Genomic DNA, 11,864 nt, shown 5'->3' on the forward strand with positions numbered 1-11,864 from the left:
CCACAGTGATATAGAATGGTACAAGTCTTGACGCCATCCCATGTAAATCACAGATTCCAGCCCTATACAGATCTTGAAGATTTTCAATTGCTATATATAAATCTTGAATCTATTAGAACCTACTCGAGAATCATCCACTCTGCTCAAATCTCAATTCAACCAACCAAACGGACCGAACGACTTGTGCCCCATTAGCACCCCAATACCCAAGGAAGTAACCCCACCTTAATGCAATAAGAATCACACTCATAAATCCTAATATAGTCGTATACAGAAATCCCCTTACTCAAGTCATCCTCGACTTCCACCTCTACAGGTCATAACTGATTCACCAATATACCTCAAACTGAAATCTATACAACACATAACTGTGCAATCAACTCGTCGATAACAGACTCCCCCACTTGGCTCAAAGCCAAGGAATAAAGCATCTAATAACTTACAATACTCATACTCTATTGATGTCCAAATTCCCGCACTGAAATTTGACTAAATCCTTCACAAGCTCATGTAACACAAACCATCTAATATCCCAAATCATCTACAAATCTCGCATTCACCCTTGCAATAGTCAAGCCCACTCTCATAAGTGATCCAAACTCAAATTGCACCACATATATTTTATTGGTAAAAGAGAACTCGCTACGTAGCAATATAAGGATCACACAAACCTCAAGACACCCTGGAGGGTATAAACCACCTGATTCGCCTCAAACTAACATCTCTATTACATAATCACTTAATTTTCCTGAGTCTGAACTTATATCACGACATCAAAATCTACTTACTCCTTGATTAAACAACATGAAGAGGATCCTTCAATACACCCATAACTCGAAACTATACATCAAATCAAGATAGAAATCAAACACCCAATAGTCCTTTTTACATCTCACGCAAACTCTTCTTGCCACATTCAAACTATATGAACACATCTCGCGGTCACATCATACTCACCACGTAGCCATCCAGCCACAAATTCCACTATTAGGGACATTAACGGACATATAAATCCAAAAGCACGTGCTCACACAATCGACACCTCGGTGCTCAAACTATAGTCAAAACCCGACCTCAAGTCCTCCAAACTGGCCCTCATAATTTCTATCTTAATTATTTTTACCATAACGCGTTTGTATAATTTTAAAGAGTGGAGATGATACTTTATGATTAGAGAGTGAAATCGATTGAAATTAAGATAAAATCGTTAGAGAAACAATCTCAGCCATAACCAATTTATGAGTTCAACTTGTTATCTTAATTTTGCATTACTAGTAACTTTTGAGTCTTTTGAATGTATATACAAATAAAAATTATATTGTTGTGGCTTCTCTTATCTGTATACTTTTGATTTTTACAAAATTTCATGAGTTAACGATAAAGTATTGTTATTGCCAAATTTTGGTCTTTATTTTGAGAAATATATATTTTTAGCTGACAAATCGCTCGATACCTGCCCGATAATTGCTAACCTGATATGAATCGCCCGACATCTTATTAGTTGTTTAGTGGATTAGTACATTTAAAAGTCATTAACCAATAAGCCAAACCGTTAAGCGTAAATATCTACCCGATTTGCCTAATAAGTAGCCCTACATTAACTAGCTTTTGCAGAAAGAGCATGAAAAACAAAGCACATACTCCTTCCATTTCAAAAAGTGTGAAATTATATTTTTTTAGCTTGTTTAAAAAAGAATGACCCCTTTCTTAATTTGAAAAGGAAAAAGTCCAGATTTGTCCCTCTATTTTAGAAACTTATCCACGTTTGTCCCTAGTTCTTCTATCGGTTCAAATATGTCCTTACCATTAAAAATAATTCACCCTAACCCTAACAGAGTTCCAATGTGACATCGGGAAACTTCTCTTTGCCTGCCAACTAGCCAGAATTTCAACCCAAATGAAAAAGACTCGTTCCAATTATCTGAATATAAATGTACATAACACATAAGATTGCACAAATCATCTTTCATAAAGTTGTTGATATATGTAATGATCCGACCGGTTGTTTTGAGCTTTAAGGTTACATTTAGTGGTTTGAGATCTTGAGTAGCTTTATATTATTTATTATGACTTGTGTGCATAGTCGGATTTGATTTTCGGATGGTTCGGAATTAATTCGGATGAGTGATTCTCACTTTAGAAGCTTAAGTTGAAAATGTTTAACGGGGTTTGAATTTTGTGAAAACGACCTCAGAACGGTATTTTGAGGTATCCAATAATTTCGTATCATGATGTTAGACATGGGCGTATGCCTATAATCGAATGTGGAGGTCCGTAAGTTAATTTGTGTTATTTTGCCGAAAGTTGACAATTTCAAGGCTTTGAATTTTCATAAGTTTGACTGTAGCGTGACTTCGTAGCTATCATGTTTGGATTTTTATTTTGGGACTTGAAATAATTCCGTTTTGTCATTTGTAACTTATCCGCAAAGTTTGGCGTCATTCCGAGTTGATTTGATAGGAATCAGACGCACAGTTGTGTTTTTAGAAGATTTTGAGTTTCATATTGAATCCTTGTGTTTTGAGGTCTGATTTGTGGTTTTGGACATTATTTTAGCAATTTATCGCACGAGCGAGTTTGCTTTATGTTTTTAGACTTGTGTTGAAGTTTGGTTTGGAGCCCCCTAGGGCCCGGGTGAGTTCTGATGTGTTGCGGAGTATTTTGATAGAGTTCAGCACTGCTAGTTTCGTGCAGAAGCTTCAGGTCTTGCAATTGCGATACATGTGTCGCAATTGTGATATAAGTTGGATTATTCTAGGTTCACATTTGCGAAACCTTGGTTCGCAATTGAGATGGAGGGGGCCGAGTCATGCTGCTCGCATTTGCGATCATAAGGGTCGCAATTGCGAAGTGTCTGATCACGCCCAACTATGCCTTATAAAAAGGTTCAAGCGGTCGTTGCAAATATATTCTGGTTAGTAAGTCCGAAGTCGAACCCCACAGGGAATTAACTTATTAAACACAAATAATAGACTCACACAAATTCAGGTAATCAATCTTTAAAAATATTCAAGTGACAAATTGGATGTTTACTAACTAAATATTACGTAATGAAAATGTAAGAAATAATAACTAACTACGAACGGGTTGTAGACAAGAGTTGGAATGATCTAAGGTTATGATTTTCCCTATTGTCTAAATCTTTTCTTCTACGTTTTCTACAAATTTGCCTAAGTCTTTTCTACTGATCATGAGCGCTCTGACTGTCGTAACTCTCTCCTGAGTAATTACCACAATATACTGGATATATTCTCCCGAATTACGCTAGCTGGTCTTAAGTACAACTCACTCAGATCACACCAAGGTTTCGTTATCCCTAATCCCACATTTAAACCCTTTATATTGATCCATCATATACGTTAGGAGTGATCTACCTAAATATTCACTCTCTCCCAAGTAATACATACTAAATAAGCACAGTTAATTGAGGTCCCTTCAATCAACAACAATAATAATATAGTTGAACAAATAGAGAGAATATTACGGCAATTCTATATTAACGTAACAGAAAAATCATCCTCCAATAGGTTCCATCAAATCCCTAGATTAGGAGTTTAGCTATGCATAATTGTTTCACAATCACAACACAAGAATTCATCATCAATGATAAAAAAGGGAAGAAGAAAGATAAAAGCTCGTTTCCAAATCTTCCGTCTTGCTCCTTGCCTGTTCTTGCCTCAAAACTTCTTCTGAAAACTAGGATACCCTCTTTTTGGGCGAGCTAGGCTTCATATAGGTCAAGGAAAGTCACCTCTGGAATTATAATTTTAGCCCTGAAATAATTTTTCTCAGAGGGACGTGCGCGGCCGCGCACCTGGGCAGGTGACCGCGCATTTGCCGCACACTTTGTCCAATTTCTGCCTGACCTGTGCGGCCCAGTGCGCGGTTAGTGTGCGGCCGTGCATCTGGGCCATTTTCTGCACTCTTCTTCGTTCTTCTTCTTAAGTGTGCTAACCTCCTTCAATCCTCTAACGAACTCCCAATTTACTCCATAAGCTTTTACTTGGCCTTCAACGCTTCATATTAGCTCAAAACGCTCCTTAACCTCATTGTAGCACGAAATTGCTCCTGCAAAGCATAAAACACTCAATCGGAGAAATTAACTACCATTTAACACTCAAATATCAGTAAAGTGCAGCCAATTTAGAGTGCAAATAGTGGCTAAAATACATAGTTATAGCCTACTATCAATACCCCACACTTAAACCATTGTTCGTCCTCGAGCAATCAAACCACACTTTACATCAACATCACCTCACTAAGCGGATTTCCTAACTCATCAAACCAAGAGTATTTCAAATAGACTAAGTACAGTAGTGTAACATCTTCACCTCAAGAATTGACTCACAAGCACAACGCATTATTCACAACTTACTCACTTACTCTATACAGAGGTCCAGAATCACCTTTCCTTCATGAATCAAGTGCGCTCACACAACAAAAAAGAGTAGTTCCACACACAATACAATTTAAGAACAATTAGAAACTCAAGATAGAAAGAATTCAATCATTCTCAGAAACGACATTCATGTGGCACAAGAAATGCACCATAGGCTTGCCCCTAGTGTACTACTCTTCTAATTGAGTTCATTCAGTCAAGGATCAAGTAGGACTTTTAACTGCTTGTAATGTAGGCTGCAAGACGGGTAGGATATATTTAGATATAAGAGTGACTACACCTCCCTAAACACTTTAATACATACAGTTTAGCAGTTCGAACCCCACACTTCTGTTAAACCATACTCCCCTTTCAAATAAATATACATTAACTCCCAATTATTTAAGCACCTTTTCATCAAGAGTCACCACTTATCAAGAAACATTTTTTCCACAGCATTACAACTATATTTTCTTTCTTTCTTTTTTAATTCAAGTGGCTTTTACTTTTTTTTCAAAACAGTGCACCTATATCCTTATTTCATTAGTTCCACTCAAAAGCCAACCAATCACCCCACACTTTAACTTTTACAAAGTCATAACAATTCAACTGCTCATGAGAGGTGAAAAGGTTCAAATAGATGGTTAATTCAAACAAATGGGTAAGGCTTATAATGTGGTTTCCAAGGAAACATAATTAAAGGCTCAAAGCGGTTAACTAAGATACATAACAATTAGGTGGTAAAAGCATATCACTGGCTCAACAAAGAAACACTTATATCACTTCCAAGACTGAACAAAACTACTATTTCGCTTAGCAAATACACGGGGCAAGTACTAGACATCAGATATAATGCACAGAATACAACAAACCTCACATGCACATGCCACATGACTCACTCAAAATTGGATCATCAACAACACTTTAGTCAAAGCACTTAAGCCAAGTTAAGAACATATAATTTAAGGCACTTATATAAGAGTCAACAACTGAGCTAAGTGAAACACTAAAGCACTTGCTATTCTCAAGGCATAACGAAGTTAAGAGACCTTGTTTTCATTTTAGCTCATAGCCCAAGGGTTCCTACTTCTAAAAAAAATAAAACTAACTATACCCAGTTTAAACGAAACTCTTGGAAAACAACCGCGACCCAAAGAAAACCAAAGGGGAATTGATACACTACCAACAAAAGAAAATATTTTTTTTCTTTCGACTTAGACCCTCAAGAAACCCATCGAGTGATATCCATCGTCGGGACAAGTTGAAAATTGAGTTTTTCACATTTTTTAAACAAACCAAAGACTAAAATTAATTTACATTACTATATATATACAACATAAATACAATATATCCCCCACCCCACACTTTAAATGGTGGCAGGTCCCCATGTCACATAAAGAAAAATGTAAGGTAAAGGAGACTTTCCTAATAGAGTCAGTCCTGGTCAGAGATAGTGTCGGGATCGAGATGGCAAGCCCTACCAAGTGCACGCAGCCATGTCAGGACCTTCCTCTCAGATTTGTCATTTTGGGTAGCAAAGGCATCCACTCGATCTCCCAGGTCCGTGACAGAAGTTTGCATCCCTGCCATTTCCTACTCTAAGGCCGTCATTCTCGTGTCTCATCTGACAACTAAGGTTCCCTCAATAACTTGCTCGTGCGGTGGTGAAGCAGCTATAGCTATAGCTTGCCCATCATTACCCTCTTCTAGAGCATCAGACTCATTGATACTTGCCTCAACAGGTGTAACAAGATCCTTCCCAATTACCACTTTATCAGCCCGGAACTTCTGTTCTTTTTTTACTTTCCCATCCAAGTCCCTATTTTCTGGTACACGTGCCGCATGGCACAATCTAGTGATTAAGGAAGGAAAGAAGAAACCATACCTTTGCATTGGACAACAAATGAACATTTCGTCATGAAAAACCTTAGCCACATCGAAATCATAGCCATTGATAAAACATCAGATCAGTGCAGCCCGGGGACCATTCACCTCAGTGGTATTGGATGAGGGCAGCAAGTAGTTATTGATGATGTAGAGCCAATACTTCCCTTCAAAGGTGAGCGAAGCCAAATGAAACTTCTGTGATGGTGTAATCCACACTACTTCCATATTGGGCACACATATTGTCCTAAAGAACACCTCCCACGAGATTGGTACTCTACCATATGTGTCATAGTAGTCCTCCACGTCAGGATCTTCCCCAAACATTGGCAACTGTTAAGCCCTTTCGAATGGCTTATATGGAGGCGTCCACACTCTTTTCCGCACCGTGCAAACGTGGTTCACATGTTTCGGGAAGTTTGCATAAAACTCCTGCACAATCATTAAAATGGCTTCGTCCGATTCTTCAAACAAGATATCCAGCCTGCACCGTACCAATTCATGGTATATATTGGGATAATCATTTTGGAGGGACCCCATATCAATTCCCCTCTCCGATATGGGTTTCTTGGAGGCCTTATTACCAAAACGTTCCTGAGCCGCTGGATACAAACTTGGTACTATCATACTAAGAACATTAACCAAAGCTCATGGTCGGGATGATCTAGCGTGACCACTGGAGGATGCACCAGTGGTTCTTCGTTTCTTGGATGGTATCATACTACCTGAAACAAATACCACCATCAGCGAAAGGTACAATATGTTAACCAAGGGCGGTTACTCAGACTTCACCAGCACACTTGGTCACAAAATTACATTCTCAAACTCATTGTGGCATTTATACAAACACCTGAAGTGCACAATTCACCCGAACTCTCAAACAACAATTTGATAACCCCAATTCAACCACAGATATACCAATATCATCCTAACCCATCATGATGAAGATCGACTATTACCCCAACATACAAACAAGTGTAACTAGAAAAAAAAATCAACTACACATCAAAAACAAAAAACTTATACTAAATTAAGATGGGAAAAAAAATAAAAAAAAAATAGTGGCACTTACCTGAGGGGACTTGTGAGGATATGGGTTGGGGAGAACAAGAAGGAAAACAAAAGAGAAGGGATGATAGAAAAGGGAAATTATGGAAGAGAAGAGATGAGGAGGGGGTAGGGTTTTTTCCGTTGATTTTGAATTTGGGGGGAGGATGGTTTAAAGATTATTTTTTATGCCTTATGGGTTTAGAGAAGGGGGACGGGGATTGTTAGATTAGCAGAACAAGGGAGGGGGAGGGTTGGGGGTTTTAAAAGAAAAACAAAGAAAATTAAAATAAAATAAGAGAACTAACTAATTAAATACCCTACAAAACGCCGCCCAGTGTGCGGGCGTGCATCTGTGGCAGAAAATTCTAAAAATTCGCGGTCATATGAGCGTCTGCGCGTTGAAATTTTTTTATTTTGTTTTGTTTTATTATAGCTTGATTTAACGTCGCAGCACGACAAATACAACATTATAATGGGTTTGCCTCCCATGAAGCGCCTAGTTTAACGTTGCAGCACAATGCAAGTCATCGCACTTAAGGCCTCACTCAACATTGGTGGCTCGAGAAAATGAGTCATCAACACTAATTTCGAGTCATCCATGCCGGCATAATGTTTTAACCTGTGCCCATTGAATCTGAACGTGCGAGAGTCATTTTCTGCAGCAATCTCTACGGCACCAATGGGGTGAATCTCTACCACACGAAATGGTCCTGACCATCTTGACTTTAATTTGCCCAGAAATAACCTCAATCTTGAATTGTAAAGCAATACCATATCTTCGGGTGTAAAACTCCGCTCAAAGATACTTTTGTCATACATCATCTTCATTCTCTCTTTGTATAGCCTTGTGCTCTCAAATACGTGGTAGCGAAACTCATCAAGCTCGTGCAACTCTGTGACTCTACTTGTACCGGCAACTTCTATATCGAGATTTAGCTGTCTCAATGCTCACAAAGCTCTATGCTCCAACTTCACTGGTAAGTGACACGCCTTCCCAAACACCAATTTATACAGTGACATGTCGATCGGAGTTTTGAAAGCGGTACGATAGGCCCAGAGTGCATCATCTAACTTTATCTGCAATCCGTTCTTATAGCATTCACAGTCTTTGTCAAAACACTCATTATCTCTCTGTTCGAAATTTCCACTTGCCCACTCGTTTGTGGATGATATGGGGTGGAAACCTTGTGGCGTACATACTTTTCTAACAACTTTGCAAAGGCTTGATTACAGAAGTGAGTGCCTCTGTCACAGATTATTGCCCTTAGAGTGCCAAATCGGGTGAATATATTCTTTCTCAAAAAACTAATTACCCCTTTGCATCATTTGTAGGGAGCGTTGCAGCCTCCACCCATTTGGACATGTAGTCCATAGCTACGAGTATGTACTTGTTTCCATATGAGCTGGTGAAAGGCCCCATGAAATCGATTCCCCATACATCAAACACTTCTACCTCCTGAATTGGGTTCATAGGCATCTCATGTTGGCTGGAAATATTCCCAGTTCATTGGCATTCATCATAACCTTTCACCTATAAGTGTGTATCTTTGAACAATGTCGGCCAGTAGAAGCCCAACTCCAAGACTTTCGTAGCTTTCCTTACTCACCCGAAATGGCCACCATATAGTGACGCGTGACACGCCTACAAAATAGAAGACTGGTCTATCTCGAGGATACATCTTCGGATCATGTTATCAACACAAATCCTGAACAGATAAGGCTCATGCCAATAATACATGCGACAATCACGAAAGAACTTTTTCTTTTGGACAGAGGAAAGGTCATAGGAAACAATACCGCTCGCCAAGAAGTTTGCATTGTCTGCATACCATGGAGCTACCTCAAGACTCATGGCTAATAGTTGTTCATCTAGGAAAGTCTCCACAATCTCTTCCACCTCAACCCTTCTTCTCGGCTCCTTCCAGCCTAGACAAGTGATCAACCACTTGGTTTTCCCTTCCCTTTCGGTCACAGATTTCCAAGTCAAATTCTTATAGCAGTAGCACCCATCGAATCAGGCGCGACTTTGACTCCTTCTTCTCGATTAAGTACCTGAGAGCAGCATGGTCAGTATAAATAATTACCTTCGAGCCTATTAGGTATGACCTAAATTTGTCAAAGGCGAACACCACTGCTAGCATCTCCTTCTCGATCACTGTGTAATTTAGTTGGGCACCACTCAAATTTCTACTTGTGTAATATATTGGATGCATGACTTTGTCTTTTTGCTGCCCAAGAACTGCTCCCATAGCATAGTCACTCGCACCACACATCAGCTCAAATGGTTGCTCCCAGTTAGGTGCAACTATGATAGATGTTGTTACTAGCCTCTTGTTCAATTCCTCAAAAGCAACCCTGCAGTCATCAGAAAACACAAAATGGTGATCTTTTTCAAGCAATTTACATAACGAGTTAGCAATTTTGGAAAAATCTTTTATAAATATCCTATAGAAACCTGCGTGTCCGAGGAAACTTCTTATTTCTTTGACGGAAGTGGGTGGTGGAAGCTCTTCGATCACATATACCTTTGCACGATCTACCTCAATGCCTTTAGTCGACACTAGGTGCTCCAAGACTATACTTCATGTACTATGAAATGGCACTTTCCTAGTTGAGTACCATATTAGTCTCAATATACCTCTTCAATACTCTTCTCAAGTTCATAAGGCAATCATCGAATGAGTTCCCCGCCACTGAGAAGTCATTCATGAAAACCTCCATTATTTCCTCTACCATATTTATGAAGATGGCCATCATGCACCTTTGGAATATGGCGGGTGCGTTACATAGGCCAAACGGCATTCTCCGAAAGGCATAGATACATAAGGGCAAGTGAACGACATTTTCTCTCTATCCTCCGGGGCAATAGAGATCTGATTATACCCCGAGTACCCATCCAGAAAGCATAAGTGGGACCTCCCTGCTAATCTATCTAGCAACTGATCAATGAATGGTAGTGGAAAATGGTCTTTCCGGGTAGCCATGTTCAACTTTCTGTAATCCATACAGATTCTCCAACCTGTGACTGTTCGTGTTGAGATTAACTCGTTCTTCTCATTTTTCACTACCGTTATACCGCCCTTCTTTGACACACACTGAACTGGGCTATCGGTTACTGTTAGATATGGGGAATATGATTCTCGCATCTAACCACTTAATCACTTCTTTCTTCACCACTTCTTTCATGTTGGGGTTCAGCCTTCTTTGATGTTCTCTGGAAGGTTTGTGCCCATTTTCCAGAAATATCTTATGCATACAGAAGGTTGGGCTAATACCCTTAATCTCTGGAATGGTACAACCAATTGCAGTTTTGCACTCCATCAATACTTGCAATAAGTTGTTCTTCCTGCACATCTAACAAACTAGATGAGATAATAACATGTAAAGTTGAGTTAGATCCCAAGAAAGCATACTTGAAATGAGGTGATAGGGGCTTCAGTTCCAACTTTGGTGGCTCTTCTATCGACGGCTTAGCTGGAGGAGTTTTCCTTTCTTCTAAGTGCAAAGCCTCAAATTCGAGCTCCGTTCTCCAAAAACCTTGGCCTTCAAGAGCAAGTACCCATTCCGCCAAGTCCTCTCTATTTGATTCATCTAAGTTCATGAGACAGGCTGCTAGAGGGTCTTTAGTGTTCAATGTCTCATCTTCCTCCTCCAAAATTACATCCATGGCTTCTATTAGAGAGCAGTTGGCAAATTCACTTGGTCGCTGCATAGATTTCTGCACGTTGAAAGTTATTTCTTCATCAGTTAGTCTCATTTTGAGCTCTCCAGTTTCAATTTCAATTAAAGCTCTCCCAGTGGCCAATAATGGTCTTCCCAAAATTATGGGAATCTCCTCGTCAACCCGACAGTCCAGAATGACAAAATCTGCTGGGAACACAAACTTCCCAACTTGTACTAATACATCATCAAGGATACCAGAGGGTCTCTTCACTGTCCGGTCAGCCAGCTTAAGTAACATGGACGTGGGTCTAGCTCTTCCAATGCCTAACCGTTTGTAGATAGCCAGGGGCATCAAGTTTATGCTTTCCCCCAAATCACAAAGTTCCTCAGCAAACGCATAGTTGCCTATCATGCATGGGATTATGAAACTCCTTGGGTCAGATAGCTTCTCAGCTATGGGTCTCGTCACAACAGCACTACATGTCTGAGTCAGTGTAACTATGGCCAAGTCTTGAAAGTTGAACTTACGAGACATCAAGTCCTTCATTATTTTTGCATAACCGGTCATTTCCTTTAAGGCGTCAATCAATGGAATGTTCACCTGAATTTGCTTCAACATCTCCAAAAATTTCTTATACTGCTCATCTTTCTGATACTTGGCCACTATGGGAATGGTGCTGGAGGTCGCTTCTTCCCTATGATTTGAGTTTTATCTTTCTCAGGCACTGCTTCTACTGTCATTTCTTGTTCTACCTCAGTCTCTTTCGCAACCTCTTTTTCTTTGCTGGTGTTCTCTTGTGCATGTTGTACTGTCACCTCAGTTAACCCTATTGAATCATCTATCTCAATGGGTACTAGCACCAGTGTTTCAGTAAGTCATCTTTCACGA

The 11,864-nt window shown here is 39.7% G+C and overlaps 1 protein-coding gene across 1 annotated transcript; it reads right to left on the bottom strand.

The window, feature by feature from the left end:
- Positions 1 to 5,998: 5,998 nt before the first annotated feature.
- Positions 5,999 to 11,594, bottom strand: LOC104230648 (uncharacterized). Its single transcript, XM_070168797.1, has 6 exons — positions 10,726 to 11,594; positions 10,464 to 10,658; positions 9,365 to 9,667; positions 9,142 to 9,273; positions 8,626 to 8,799; positions 5,999 to 6,263 (listed from the first exon to the last, which is right to left on the bottom strand). Exons 1-6 carry the CDS (start codon positions 11,592 to 11,594, stop codon positions 5,999 to 6,001), a joined length of 1,938 nt encoding a protein of 645 aa, XP_070024898.1.
- Positions 11,595 to 11,864: the final 270 nt, after the last annotated feature.

This window comes from Nicotiana sylvestris, chromosome 3 (genome assembly GCF_000393655.2).
Source record: "Nicotiana sylvestris chromosome 3, ASM39365v2, whole genome shotgun sequence".
Classification (NCBI taxonomy): Eukaryota; Viridiplantae; Streptophyta; class Magnoliopsida; order Solanales; family Solanaceae; genus Nicotiana; species Nicotiana sylvestris.